This window comes from Miscanthus floridulus, chromosome 12 (assembly GCF_019320115.1).
Source record: "Miscanthus floridulus cultivar M001 chromosome 12, ASM1932011v1, whole genome shotgun sequence".
Lineage (NCBI taxonomy): Eukaryota > Viridiplantae > Streptophyta > Magnoliopsida > Poales > Poaceae > Miscanthus > Miscanthus floridulus.
The window spans coordinates 31083454-31096135 of NC_089591.1; the positions used below are offsets into that span (position 1 = coordinate 31083454).

Sequence of the window (12682 nt, forward strand, 5' to 3'; positions counted from 1 at the left end):
TATATGCAAACTATCAACACTGTTCAATGTATGGTGGAATTATTAATGAATTTCTAAGCCATGCTATCGAGTATCAACATAAACAGGAGCTGAACATTTATTTCTTAAAATTACGTATAACCTTATGTTTCTATCACGTTAATCAAGAGTTACGTTTTACTATGTTTTTACTCAAATCTGTAGCAGTAATGGCCGTCTGAAAACTCTGAACTCTGAAAGTCTAAAGCAAGCAAGCAGCAGTGCTGGTCTGAACTCTGAAAGCCTAAAGCAAGCAAGCAGCAGTGCTGGTCTGAACTCTGACCCCCCCCCCCCATCATGGTGAACCTCTCCTTGTGATCGGGATGAGGTAGATGCCTCCCAGCCGCGGGGCGGATCGAATCGGAGTTTCCTTAGGTAGCCACCAACCTACAGTTCTCCTTAAACTTCTGTGCTTGGTGGAAAAGAAGCGAACAAAGGTACGCTCGCTTGCTGTCTTGTTCTCTACCGCGGACTGGGATCGCTCGCCAGCTAGGCCCTCTAGAAAAAAGTTGGAGCAACATTGTATGAGAACATATTACCCATCTTCGGGGACAAGGGGCGGAACGACCTCTCGATCTACTTACTGCAGCCCAGGACGGGCGTCGTCGTCTAGGCGTGACTTCTTGTTTTGATCTCCCCTACGCCTAGGACGTTGTCTGGGCCAAGAGCCATAGTTAGTTGCTGTTTCCATTTGGTTCTTCTTTCTCGTTGTTGATACCGGCAAGACCCAGCCAGATGATGATGTCTGCTGGTTGGTAGTGAGAGGACTCTTAGTACCCGCAAAAAAAAAGGGCGCTGGTGAAAAATCATGTGATTGAGTTTCTTGCTCTCCCTTAGCAGCGGGAAAGGAGTCTATCTATCTGCCTAGCTTTGGTAGATTTCCCCCAACGCAATTCAAAAACGGAAATTCCACGAATCCCTGAGGTGGATAAGTCCGACGACTCAGCAGCAGTGCGGAATTGAGTTTCTGGTCCGGTGGATCTGATCTATAGTTAGGGGGCAATACATACCAAAAGGTTCGAAAGAAGGAAGGCGCAGTATATAACCAACCCGCCCATAGCCGGTCTAACTGCTGAGAGAGAAAAGTGCTTTTCTTTCCCTAAGAGTCCTCGAGTACACACAGCTATTGCTGATCCTTTGCGAGATCAGGATGAGACCCTTCAGAATTTATAATCAATCCATGTTAGGTCAACATCGAGACAGAGCATCTCAGTTGGCTCTGTCAAGGAAGTGAAACAAGCATTCCTAGGTTGAGGTTACCATAGGATTGACCCTCAGTCAGGCCTCCGATTCCAAGGAGTTGATTCAGCAAGTTCCCTGTGCTACCCCGCGGGAAGTCTAATCGGATCAATCGGTGGTTCCGTAATGAGTAGTCGAATACACATTGAGGGGGCCTTGCCTCCTCCTTCCTGCCCACACCTTCATTCTTTTCCTCCTCTGATCTTAGAAAGCATACTAAACTTCACTCCAATCTTTCTCCATTAGCAACAAGAGCTGCTCTATCTATCGGCCCTTGATGAGTAAGCTTAGCTATACCGCTTAGGTTGCAAAGCAGCAAGCTCCCTTCTAATGCGTTATTAGGCTGCTTGGAGCCTTCTCACTTAGTAAGCCGCCTTCGGCCTGCCTATTTACTCGTCTAAACTCGTCACACAATGAAGCGCTTTTGAAAACCTTCCCCGAAAAAGTGGGTATAGTCTTCTATTGCCATGTACATATCAGCGGGCAGTGGGATAAGTCGAAGCATGCCAGAACCTTCTTTAATAGTGAGCCATACCGACTAGCTCCTAGCAAGGGCTTCAAGATCACAGTAAGCCAGCCCTCACCCCTTTCAACGCTTAGAACGAGAAGTTCGCATTCAAATAATTTATATATTCTAATTGTCATGTCACCGCAAGAGATCTATTCTATTTGATCTGCGGCGGTATCCGGAATTAAGAACCCGCAAACCAATCAATGGTTGATCGTAATATAGTGGATTTATCGCATAACGGGAAAAGGGGACAAAGTCTTTCTGAAACACTTCGCGCCTCGCATTTGACGGGCGGAGTTCGGACCACTAGTCCTACGTCTCCGCCGACCACTCACCTTGCTCGGATTAACTCACCAAAGTCTGCTTTCGCCCACCTGGGTAGGCAGCTGAGTGCCTATACAAGTTGGAAATCGATTCGGTGTTACAACGCCACCACCACCGAGATCGATCCCGATGTCACCTTTCAAGAACAGTAGATTAATCTAATCTCTCACACTTACTAGATGTACTAGAGTATAGGACTTGGTGAGAGGTTGAACTAATATGCATGTGCGCACAGTAGATGGGAACAAAGGCTCTCTCTGTTGTTCTTCCGTACACTCGCCTGATAAGTCTTTTGGCTTAGCTATATGTAGACCCTGGCGTGGATTGCTCCTTACCTAGCTCCCCATGCTAACTGCCGAATCTCCCTGGCTTGCAGGGAACATAATCCGTTAATTACCTTGCTTAGGATGGCAGCCGTAAACCATATCAACTTCCCATGACGTGTGGGTCCTGATATGGAAACGTGAGCTACTTGGACTCAGGGAATTTTAAGCAGCATGCTGCTTGTACATCTATTCGTAACAAAACAGCAGAGACGTGATCCTTTCGCTCAGGCCTCAGGTTGGTTTGCGTCCTGCATGCAGATCATGTACTTCTCCTTTGAATCATCGTATCTCCTCATCTGCTTATCTCTTCATTTGAATTATTTTATCTCGTCAACCTGTTCAAATATAACTCCAGTAATTTTATATTGGTTGATACTACCTTCCAGTTTACAAGCCCTGGTCTGGGTCATGTAGTGGAGAATCGAGATGCCATGTAGAACAAAGAGGCGCTGGTCTGGGCATATTTACAAGGGAACCCGCTCTATGACGGCTATGTTACATGCACACCCCCATTTTTAAGGCTTAGTTACACGTATAAGAGTCTGCTTGCTCTCATGTTTAGCTGTGTACCCATTTTGGGGCTTTACTCTTTCATGATGGAACGAGGAGCTGGAGTTGATTTGAGGTAGCGGATTAAGTAGTGATGGGCAACCTCAAGTTGACTTGTTTCATAGGGTAGAAGCTTGAGTTGATTTGCGGCAGCAGCGGCAAGCTTGTGTCGACTGCAGACAACTTGAATCCGTTAGCAACGGTAGTGCGAAGCAGCTTGAACTGACTTGTTCTAGCCATTGGCCGGCTCCTGTCGACTTGAACTAGCAAAGAGAAGCTCATGTCGACCCGCGGGGGCAGTAACACGTTCACGTTGACTCTTGTCAGTCTCAAGCCTGAACAGCACTTATTGAAACTTCAAGAAAGCTCAAACTCGATGAGTGCTAATTAAGCATAATTCAAGTCAGGCATGCCAGTATGAAGAATCAAAAAATTGCAAATTAGCTGGTTCAAAGAAAGTTCAAACTGACCTATACAGCCTATTATCATATTGTATCAAACTTGTATGAACCAAGTCTCACAGAAACTAGAGGAATAAAGGTAAAAAGTAGGCCAAATCAACCTTCTAAAATATGAATTTGTGGCGCGCAATCATTTAAGCTTCCAAAAATGTCATATTAGGTATAAAGGAACCTGGATTAGCTTTTTATAAACCTTGAAAAGAAATGAAACAAGATTGGACGTGGCTTAGGCTTTTCGTGCACTAACACATGTCAAGACTGGTACAGCTTTACTACTCATGACTGGTACAGCTTTTTCTTTTCCTGTACTAACTCGTGTCACTCATGCACATGTACTAATCAGTTAAGACATTCAAATTCCAAATTGAACAGATTCAATAGAAGAACTCACAGCCAAAACAAGCGAAAGAGGATTTACAGTCCCACGCCAGTAGCCTGCCAGAACCTTTTTCTTGCTTGATTTTTATACGATTTTTTGAGCAACTAGCGCGAAAGTCGTTGCGCGTTAGCGCATTCTCCACCACATCTTGCTGGTTTGAGACAAAGATTTTACATAGATAATGCTTTCTCGCTGTAACACCCCTGGTGTTTAGCTTCCACATTGCACTGCATTTCATGAACATGAGCATCATGCATCCCTTAGTGAATTTATATCACATGAAACATGATTTCGAAACATTGCAACATGTTGTATATTTCATGTGTGTTGTTCTTTTATGAAATGTAAAGTGTGCAACACTTAAGTGCAACATGTGCCACTCACTTAGTGAAACAAGGTTAGTTAATACTATGCAACAAGATCATGAAACATGTGAAACATGACTATGAAACATTTGCAACATTTCTTGTGTTTTTCATTGTTTCAATACATCTGATGCTTGATTCTTGTGTGACCAATATGTGGTGTGGTTAATAATCATCCTAAGTAACTTAGTTACACCTAGAATGTCATTAGGAACAATGTTCATGTGGATCATTTTGCCTAATTAGGTTTCCAAGTCATGGTTTGACCAATTTGGATCCCTAGAGCTCTTGTGTTTGACTGTTTAAAAAGTGTAGCTTAGAATGTTTGCATGTCTGACCAACCTAAAGCAAAGTTGTAGCAAATTTAATAAGGAACAAACTTTGTTTAGAAGCCAAGTCATGAAAATATGCACAACATGTTCAATTTGGGCCCACAAGCCAGAAATCAGGGCTGATTCTTCACTTAAGAATTTTTCTAAGTATTGATTGCAATTACAGTTTGAATGAGCTGACTTTGGCTCGATTTTACTCTATATCCATTGGGAATTAGTCCTTGGTACTTAAATAGAAATTGAAGATGGATGTACGGGCTACAACTTTCATGAACATTTCTTCCACTAACTCGTCCCGGTTTTGGAGTAAATCTGTGTCAAACTTCGCCTGTCAGTCGGACTCGATGAACGCTGAAACGCGAAGTTTAGATTTGGGGGAACTGCAACTAACTCGTCTGTGGTCGACATCAAAGCATCCGCGTCCGCCTGCCTCTCCATTCACTCCTCCTCGCCCTCTTTCGCTTCTCCAGCTCGTAGCAGCAGCAGCCAAAGAGCAGCGCAGCTCCGCCATGGCCAAGCGAGCTCCGTCGTCGCCTCGCTCACTCACCGCCGCAAAAGCGCGACTGCCCGCTCGACAACGACTCCGCCGTAGCCTACTCTACCTCCTCCACCTATTAGCCACGCCGTTTGGGTCTCGGTAAGGGCACAGTGCCATTTTCCACCACCGCCGCCATGACAGCGTCCTCGCCGGAGCTGAGGCCGTCGTGGTCGGGCTAGCTAGGAGCCATTTCATTCTTGATATTTGCTTCCTTGAGTTTCCCCGCGTGCTCGTGGAGCTCATACCGAGCTCTGTGGAGCCAGCCGTGGCTTGCCGTCGCCTACAGCTCATGTCGGAGCCTTGCCGTGCCACCATCACCGGCGGCAAGCTCCTTACGCTAGGTCGTAGCGCTAGCTAGTAGCACCAATCGAACCCCCTCAGCACGGAGGTCACGCCGGTGTCCTTGATTTTGCCGGAGGAGCCGCCGCCGGCGAGCTTCGCCGTGTGCTGCGCCGTTGTAGCCCCTCCTCTGTTTTCACGGTCACTGACCGGTGGGGTCAGCTGACACCCGGGTCCCGCTTGTCAGTGGCTGTAGTTCATAGGGCTAGTTCAAAAATGCAGTTTTGAATGCTGATTTGATATTTTTGTATCTCCTGTTTTGTAGATCCAAATTGGATGGTTCCAATTTTTTTAGACTCACAGTTAGGTCTAATATTTAAGAAAAATATGTCTTGAACACTTTATGTAGAAATTTTGGATGAATTAAATAGGAACTTGAAAAGCGTTTTTGAATGCATGCAAACTTGTTTAAATCATATCTTGAGTTTCCTTGATCCAAAAATTGTGAAATTTTGTGGGTAAGCTAGCCTTCCTTAGTAGAAGCTCTAGTTAAAATTTAAGAGTCATTGCATGTGTAGTTTTTGAGTTATAGATTTTCCTTTTATCATTGGTAGATACTTGGGTGAATTTTAGTAAATTAATTATGAATCCTATGGCCATGAAACTTGGTAGGTAGTATCTTGGTACCTTATAGATGCTAGGAAAAATATGAAATCTGTTGCTTGACACTTTTCACTAAGGTTTCCTAATTATGCCATTTTAAGCCATTCTGCCTTACCATTTTTGTGTAGGCTGTTGTACTTACTAAAATGGTGTGAAATTTTTATGGTAGTCTACTTAGGGCATGTAGGGTCTACTGTAATTTTTGTATATTTAATGGTGTAGCTTTCATATATGTTTACTATTTCCTATAATTAATTAAATAAATTAAGAAAGGTATTAGAGGAAATGTTTTGGGAATGAACACCCTACTTTCTGGTGTTCTTGTGATATGTGTGACATGTGAGTAGATTTAGTGTTGTCCAATTATATGTTTACCTCATGAGTTACAAAGTATTTCGTTTGCATTATGTCCCTCTGGACAGATCTAGGGACTTTAGAAAGCTCCCCACGATATTTTGGTTTTCTGTGATTGTAATGAATACAAGAGTTGTAGATAATCTATGTATCTAGCTCCTGTCAAAATTTGAGGGCATTTGGCCCAGTAGTTTAGAAACTACAGCTGTTTAAAGCTAGGTTGCAGTTTTTGCTTATTCTCTGCCTTGTGAGGATAGAATTCTGTTGATTTATGAGTTCGACCTAGTAAAGGTTTGAATCATGCTTTGAGGTCTGAAAATGTTTTGTAGATAATTTTATAAGCTTTCCAGATTGTCTTGTTGCGTATCATTTGGATTTATAAATCTCCAGTTATGGCTAGTTTACTGTACCGATACATAGTCTCCATTTGGTTGTAATACAAATGCTTGAGTGTATGCTTGTGCAATGTTCTCGTTGATTGTTTAGGGGTTAGCCTAACTTGAGAATATGCTTAGGTGCAGGTGCTAGGTCATTAACGGAAGATGAGCAATTATACCTTAGGTTGTATAAACATGGTAAGTGAAAGTGATTTGAATAGGGCTTAAGTTGGAATATGCAAACTACAGCGAACATGTGCATTCCCCGAGCATCCTCGACATTCGTACATGTGCATCCATGATATTTATCTTGCGCATTCATGCAATATGTGTGCCGGAGGAAGTGACATTGCTGGAGTTCGAGGGAGCCAACCAGGAGGAGGAACCCGAGGTGCAGGAAGCCAACGAAGCAGTCGCCGCGGAGGAATTGCCCGAGTGCCCTGACCACCAGCCTTCCTCGTTCCTAAAAGGCAAGCCCCGGAGCATATTAAGCCTCCCATGTTTTACAAATACATTGAGTATCTTTTATTGTTGATGATGCATTAAGTATAGGAAGTGGTTGGAACCAATTGCTGCATTATATATCCTTCCTTGTTCAGATATCACACTGGAATCCTATTTAAGTTCAGGAACGGGTTAAATGCTTAGCCATGCTTAGTGCGGTAGAAGTCAGGTGATTTCCTGTCACCTGTGAGCTTTAGGATGAGGTGGATCACGGTTGGCTATATTTGCTATCGTGGAAAAGAACCATGTGAATAATGAATTAAGACCGGGCGGGGTCTTGTGTAGGTTTGAACATAGTGACTCCGTCTGAGTCGTTTAAGGACCGATACGCTGTACGTCCTCATGTCATGTTGAACGCAGCCTAACACTTAGCTGGCCGGATAAGTCGTTCCGACCGCGAAGCCTAGTAGCTCGATTCAGGCCGGGAACGCGAGCAGTGGCGGCACTCTGGAGGTAGTAAGGATGTGCGGAGAGCCATTGGCATAAGTCCAAGGCGGGTTAGAGTCCCGAACAATCTTGGCAGAGTGGTTCTCTGAGAATGCCGATCTGTTCGGACCCACGACTCCTGAATTGTACCAAAGGTGACTTGTTGCGACCCTGACGGGGGAAGCAGGGTTTGTGTTTAGGAATACCCCTCCAGCTGGATAGGAATCGATTCGAATCGCCGTCTCTCCCGGATAGTGAGAACTTGACTGAGCAGCGGCAACGTAGATTCAATTAATTTAACGATATAGTTAAATGGATGATGATGATAAGGTTGCCACAATGAATACCTGATATGGTTATTAATGTTTGCACCCTAATAAAATGATTGCTTAGTACAGGTGCTAATATAGATGACAGGTTAATGGCTAAAAAGTTACTGCTAGTTCAGGTTAAGAGTTGATCATTATTACTTATGCTTTTCTGCAAAAAGAAAGTGTCAGCCAGCTCCACTACATTAAGCTTTGCATAATCCTTGGTGTCATTTGTTTGGTTTTCGACGGGTAAGTCTAGCTGAGTACATTCCCGTACTCAGGGTTTATTCCCTCTTGTTGCAGATGACCTTCTATATCAGGGATTCTGCAAGTATTGTCTCCACCCGGCGGGTGATAAAGACTAGATCATGGGCATGATCTCTTTCTCTTATCTGAATGCTTTTGCGGTCTGTGATCAGCAAACCAGTATGTGTATTTGAACTCGGTGTGTGAGTTAAACTATTTGCTTCCGCATGTTTACAAGACTTGTTTTGTAATAACAATGACTTTGTGATGATGTAACCTATTTGCGAACGTATGCAAAATGTTGTAACGTACGATATGTTATGTTGAATTACTATGATCTTGGTTGTATGCAAGTTGGTTTGAAATCCTTCGAGATTTCGGTTGACTACCGGGTTTATATGGGCTCAAGTTCGAGAATTTGATCGTTTCGGCGATTGTTTTTGTACTTGTGCTCTTATAAATTGGTCGGTTCCGTGACAGCTGGTATCGGAGCTAGATTCAACATTAAACATGTCTTACGGCTATTTAAAACAAAAAGCTTTTGTTGTTAAAATGGTTTTCAAACTTATAGTTATATATAAGTGTTCAAAAATCAAAAAAAAATTTATGGTATACTGGTGATCACATCCCTTATAGCCCACTTAAGGACTTCTAAGTGGCTTATATATAATTACTAACTTGGGGGAATTGATTGTCTCTATTTCGTCGTCCATGCGGCGTGATATTGCATGGATGCCATTCGTTTGAATGGTAATGTATGGATCAATTGCCTCTACGCTAAGGTAAGAGTGAGTTGCGAGAGCATGACCGTCCAACCGTCGGTCTAGGGGAGAGTTAGTTGTGGTTACTGGAGTATTTACATGTTGCATACATGTATATATGAAGATACTTAATTGTGGGTATATTTGTCGGGTAGTTTGGATACCGAAGTTTATATATCGGGGGATGTATATATGGAGAGTATCTTAGTATTACTTGTGTAATTAGCATTATATCTTGTTGGGTTGGGCTGCAATAAAGTTTTTCTGCAGGTACGCTAACAACGCACCGTGTAGATCGACTAGTTACCGCTAATTGAGAGAACGTATGTATGCCACCGTATAGTTCGCTAAAGCTTAAATTTTCTTAGGTTTGTGAGGACGTACGGAACGAGCATGCATCATATTCACTCATGACATTCATATTGCATTACTCCCTCCCTTATAATTGCTTATCCCAAGTATAAAGTGAAATCTCTCGGCAAGAAGTTAGAAGGAGAGGAATACCCAGAAGAAGTCCAAGGTGTCTCCAATGTGGACAGTAATCACTTCGATGAGTAGTTCGTTAGCAAGTCTCACGAGTTAAGCTTTTGCAGTCATACTGGTAATGTATTTTAATTCACTCCCTTCGGGATGCGTAACGTTATGGTGAAGTTTAAAACTTGTCATGTTGGAATGCACTGCGTATGGCGCTAGTAATCTACTTGATGATGTGGTGATTGGAGAATGAATTATTGCCTCTGTTTATTGTATGGAGTTTTCATTCTCGTCAGTAAATATAGTTTGGCATGATTATATTGTTCCTCTCCAATGTGCTGACATCATCAATAATTACTGGTTGCGCATTGTGCAGATGCCTCGTACTCGTTCCACCGGTGTGAGTGATGATGATGATCTTCCGCCACCACCACCCACACCAACGGAACTAATAGCAATGCTTGCGGAAGGACGGCGCACTATGGCCGAGGCCCTCCGTACGATTGTGAATCGTGATGGCCGTGGTCCACGCTAAGGACCGGATCCAAATCAATACAGTGATTTCAAGGATTTCCTTGACACGAAACCCCCAATCTTCAAGGAGGCTGAGGAGCCTCTACAAGCTGATGAGTGGTTGAATACTCTCGAGCAGAAGTTCCGTCTGCTCCGCTTGACTGAGGTGCTAAAAACTGAGTACGCATCGCACCAACTTCATGGGCCTGCTGGCATCTGGTGGAGTCATCATCGGTCCACTATGCCTGCTAATGCCCAAATCACTTGGGATCAGTTCAAGTCTGCTTTCAGGGGAAATTACATTCCTCCTGGTCTTATGGCGATCAAACATACAGAGTTCATGAAGCTGACTCAGGGAAATAAGAGCCTGAACGAATACCTGCAAGCTTTCAACAACCTTGCAAGGTATGCTACCAAGTTTGTGGACACAGATGCCAAGAAGATTGCAAGCTTCAAGCGGGGACTTAGCCCCAAACTGATGAAGACCATGGGAAATTGCAAGTGCGCTCATTTTAATGAGTTTGTGAGTGATGCTTTATCGCAAGAGAACAACAATGTTGTGTATGCTGCTTCAAAAAGTCGTAAGAGGGCCTATGAGGTGGGCGCCTCACAATCTAAGGCTCCCGTCGCACAAAGGGCTCCATTCCATCCTCTAGCGTCAGCCGCCAAGTTTCGCCCACCACAGAAGAAGAATCCCGCCAAGACTGGGTTTCGCAAGGCATTTACAGTTGCTCTTCCCAAGGGCACTACCAGTCAGGGTAGTTCCAGGGCTCCACCAAGCAACATGCCATGCTGGAACTGCAACAAGACAGGCCACTGGGCAAGGGAATGCCCTTACCCTAAGAAGAATAATTACCAGGGTGGCCGTCAGGGACAAGTGAACCACACTAATATTACTGAGATTCCTTCAGGAGAGGTAGTGACTGCCGGTAAGTTTCTAATTGACCAACACCCCGCAGTTGTACTATTTGATTCAGGTGCTTCGCATTCCTTCATTAGTCCATCATTTGCATCCAAGTTTATGTAGAAAACATATACTGTTGAGGGTGAGGGTTATTGTATTAGGGCTGCTAGTGGTATTATCCCAACCAAGCTGGTAGTTGGGGATGTACAATTTGTGATAGAGGGGCGAAGTTATCAGGTTGATCTGGTAATTTTACCGGGGCTAGGTATCGATGTGATATTGGAAATGAACTGGATGAGCCATCATGGAGTGCTTATCGATACATCGACTAGGGTAGTTATGCTCAGGGATCCTAGCAATCAGAAGGGTTTTCTAGTACAGTTACCTAGGGACATCAATCTTTCTTGCATGACCAATGCGATGCAAGCAAAGTCTCTGGCAGATATCCCTGTCGTGTGTGACTTTCCGGATGTTTTCCCCAATGATTTGCCTGGATTGCCCCCGGATCAAGAAGTAGAATTCAAGATAGAGTTGCTTCCTGGTATAGCTCCCATCTCTAGAAGGCCATATAGAATGCCTCCTAATGAACTAGTTGAACTTAAGACCCAGTTGAATGAACTACTAAAGAAAGGCCTTATCCGTCCTAATTCATCTCCGTGGGGGTGCCCAGTCATCTTTGTGAAGAAGAAGGATCAATCTCTACGCATGTGTGTGGATTATAGACCCTTGAATGTAGTTATAATCAAGAATAAGTACCCTCTACCATGCATAGATATCTTATTTGATCAGTTGTCTAAGGCAAAAGTCTTTTCCAAGATTGATTTGAGATCTGGGTACCATCAAATCAAAATTCGGCCTGAGGATGTCCCAAAAACCGCTTTCTCTACAAGATATGGTCTATATGAGTACCTGGTTATGTCTTTTGGATTGACCAATGCCCTCGCACATTTTATGTATCTGATGAATTCAGTGTTTATGCCTGAGTTGGACAAATTTGTGGTGGTATTTATAGATGATATCCTGGTCTATTCTGAGAATGAAGAAGATCATGTTGAACATTTGCGGGTGGTTCTTACTAGATTGCGAGAACACCAGCTGTATGCAAAGTTCAGCAAATGTGAATTTTGGCTTCGTAAGGTACCTTTTCTTGGACACGTGTTGTCTGATGGTGGAATTATGGTTGATCCCACCAAGGTGCAAGAAGTATTAAACTAGAAGGCTCCCATCTCGGTGCACGAGGTTCAGAGTTTTCTGGGGTTGGCTGGCTATTATCGTCGCTTCCTCCCGGATTTCTCTAAAATAGCTAAGCCTATGACTCGATTGCTGCAAAAAGACATGAAGTTTGTCTGGACTCCTGAGTGTGATGCGGCTTTCCATACCCTGCGAACTCTTCTAATGTCGGCTCCAGTTTTGGCACAACCGGATATCGAGAAACCTTTTGATGTGTTCTGTGATGCATCAGGTATTGGGTTAGGAGGTGTTCTTATGCAAGAGGGTAGAGTCATCGCTTATACCTCTCGCCAACTTCGGAAGCATGAAGTGAATTATCCAACGCATGACTTAGAACTCGCTGCAGTTGTTCATGCCTTGAAGGCCTGGAGACATTATCTACTTGGCAATGCGTGCAACATCTACACTGATCATAAAAGTCTCAAGTACATCTTCACTCAACCAGAGTTAAACATGCGTCAGAGAAGATGGCTCGAGTTGATCAAGGATTATAACCTCCAAGTGCACTATCACCCTGGCAAGGCAAACATCGTCACGGATGCCTTAAGCAGAAAGTCTCATTGCCACTCATTGATTGAGAGTGATGTCCATTTGTCAA

The 12682-nt window shown here is 43.7% G+C and overlaps 1 protein-coding gene across 1 annotated transcript; it reads right to left on the reverse strand.

Annotated features, from left to right (window-relative positions):
- Window positions 1–313: 313 nt before the first annotated feature.
- LOC136495664 (uncharacterized) lies at window positions 314–1076 on the reverse strand. Its single transcript, XM_066491537.1, is given in 6 exon segments — window positions 314–517; window positions 519–656; window positions 737–813; window positions 921–939; window positions 941–1004; window positions 1069–1076. Coding segments are annotated over 6 exon segments (510 nt in total).
- Window positions 1077–12682: the final 11606 nt, after the last annotated feature.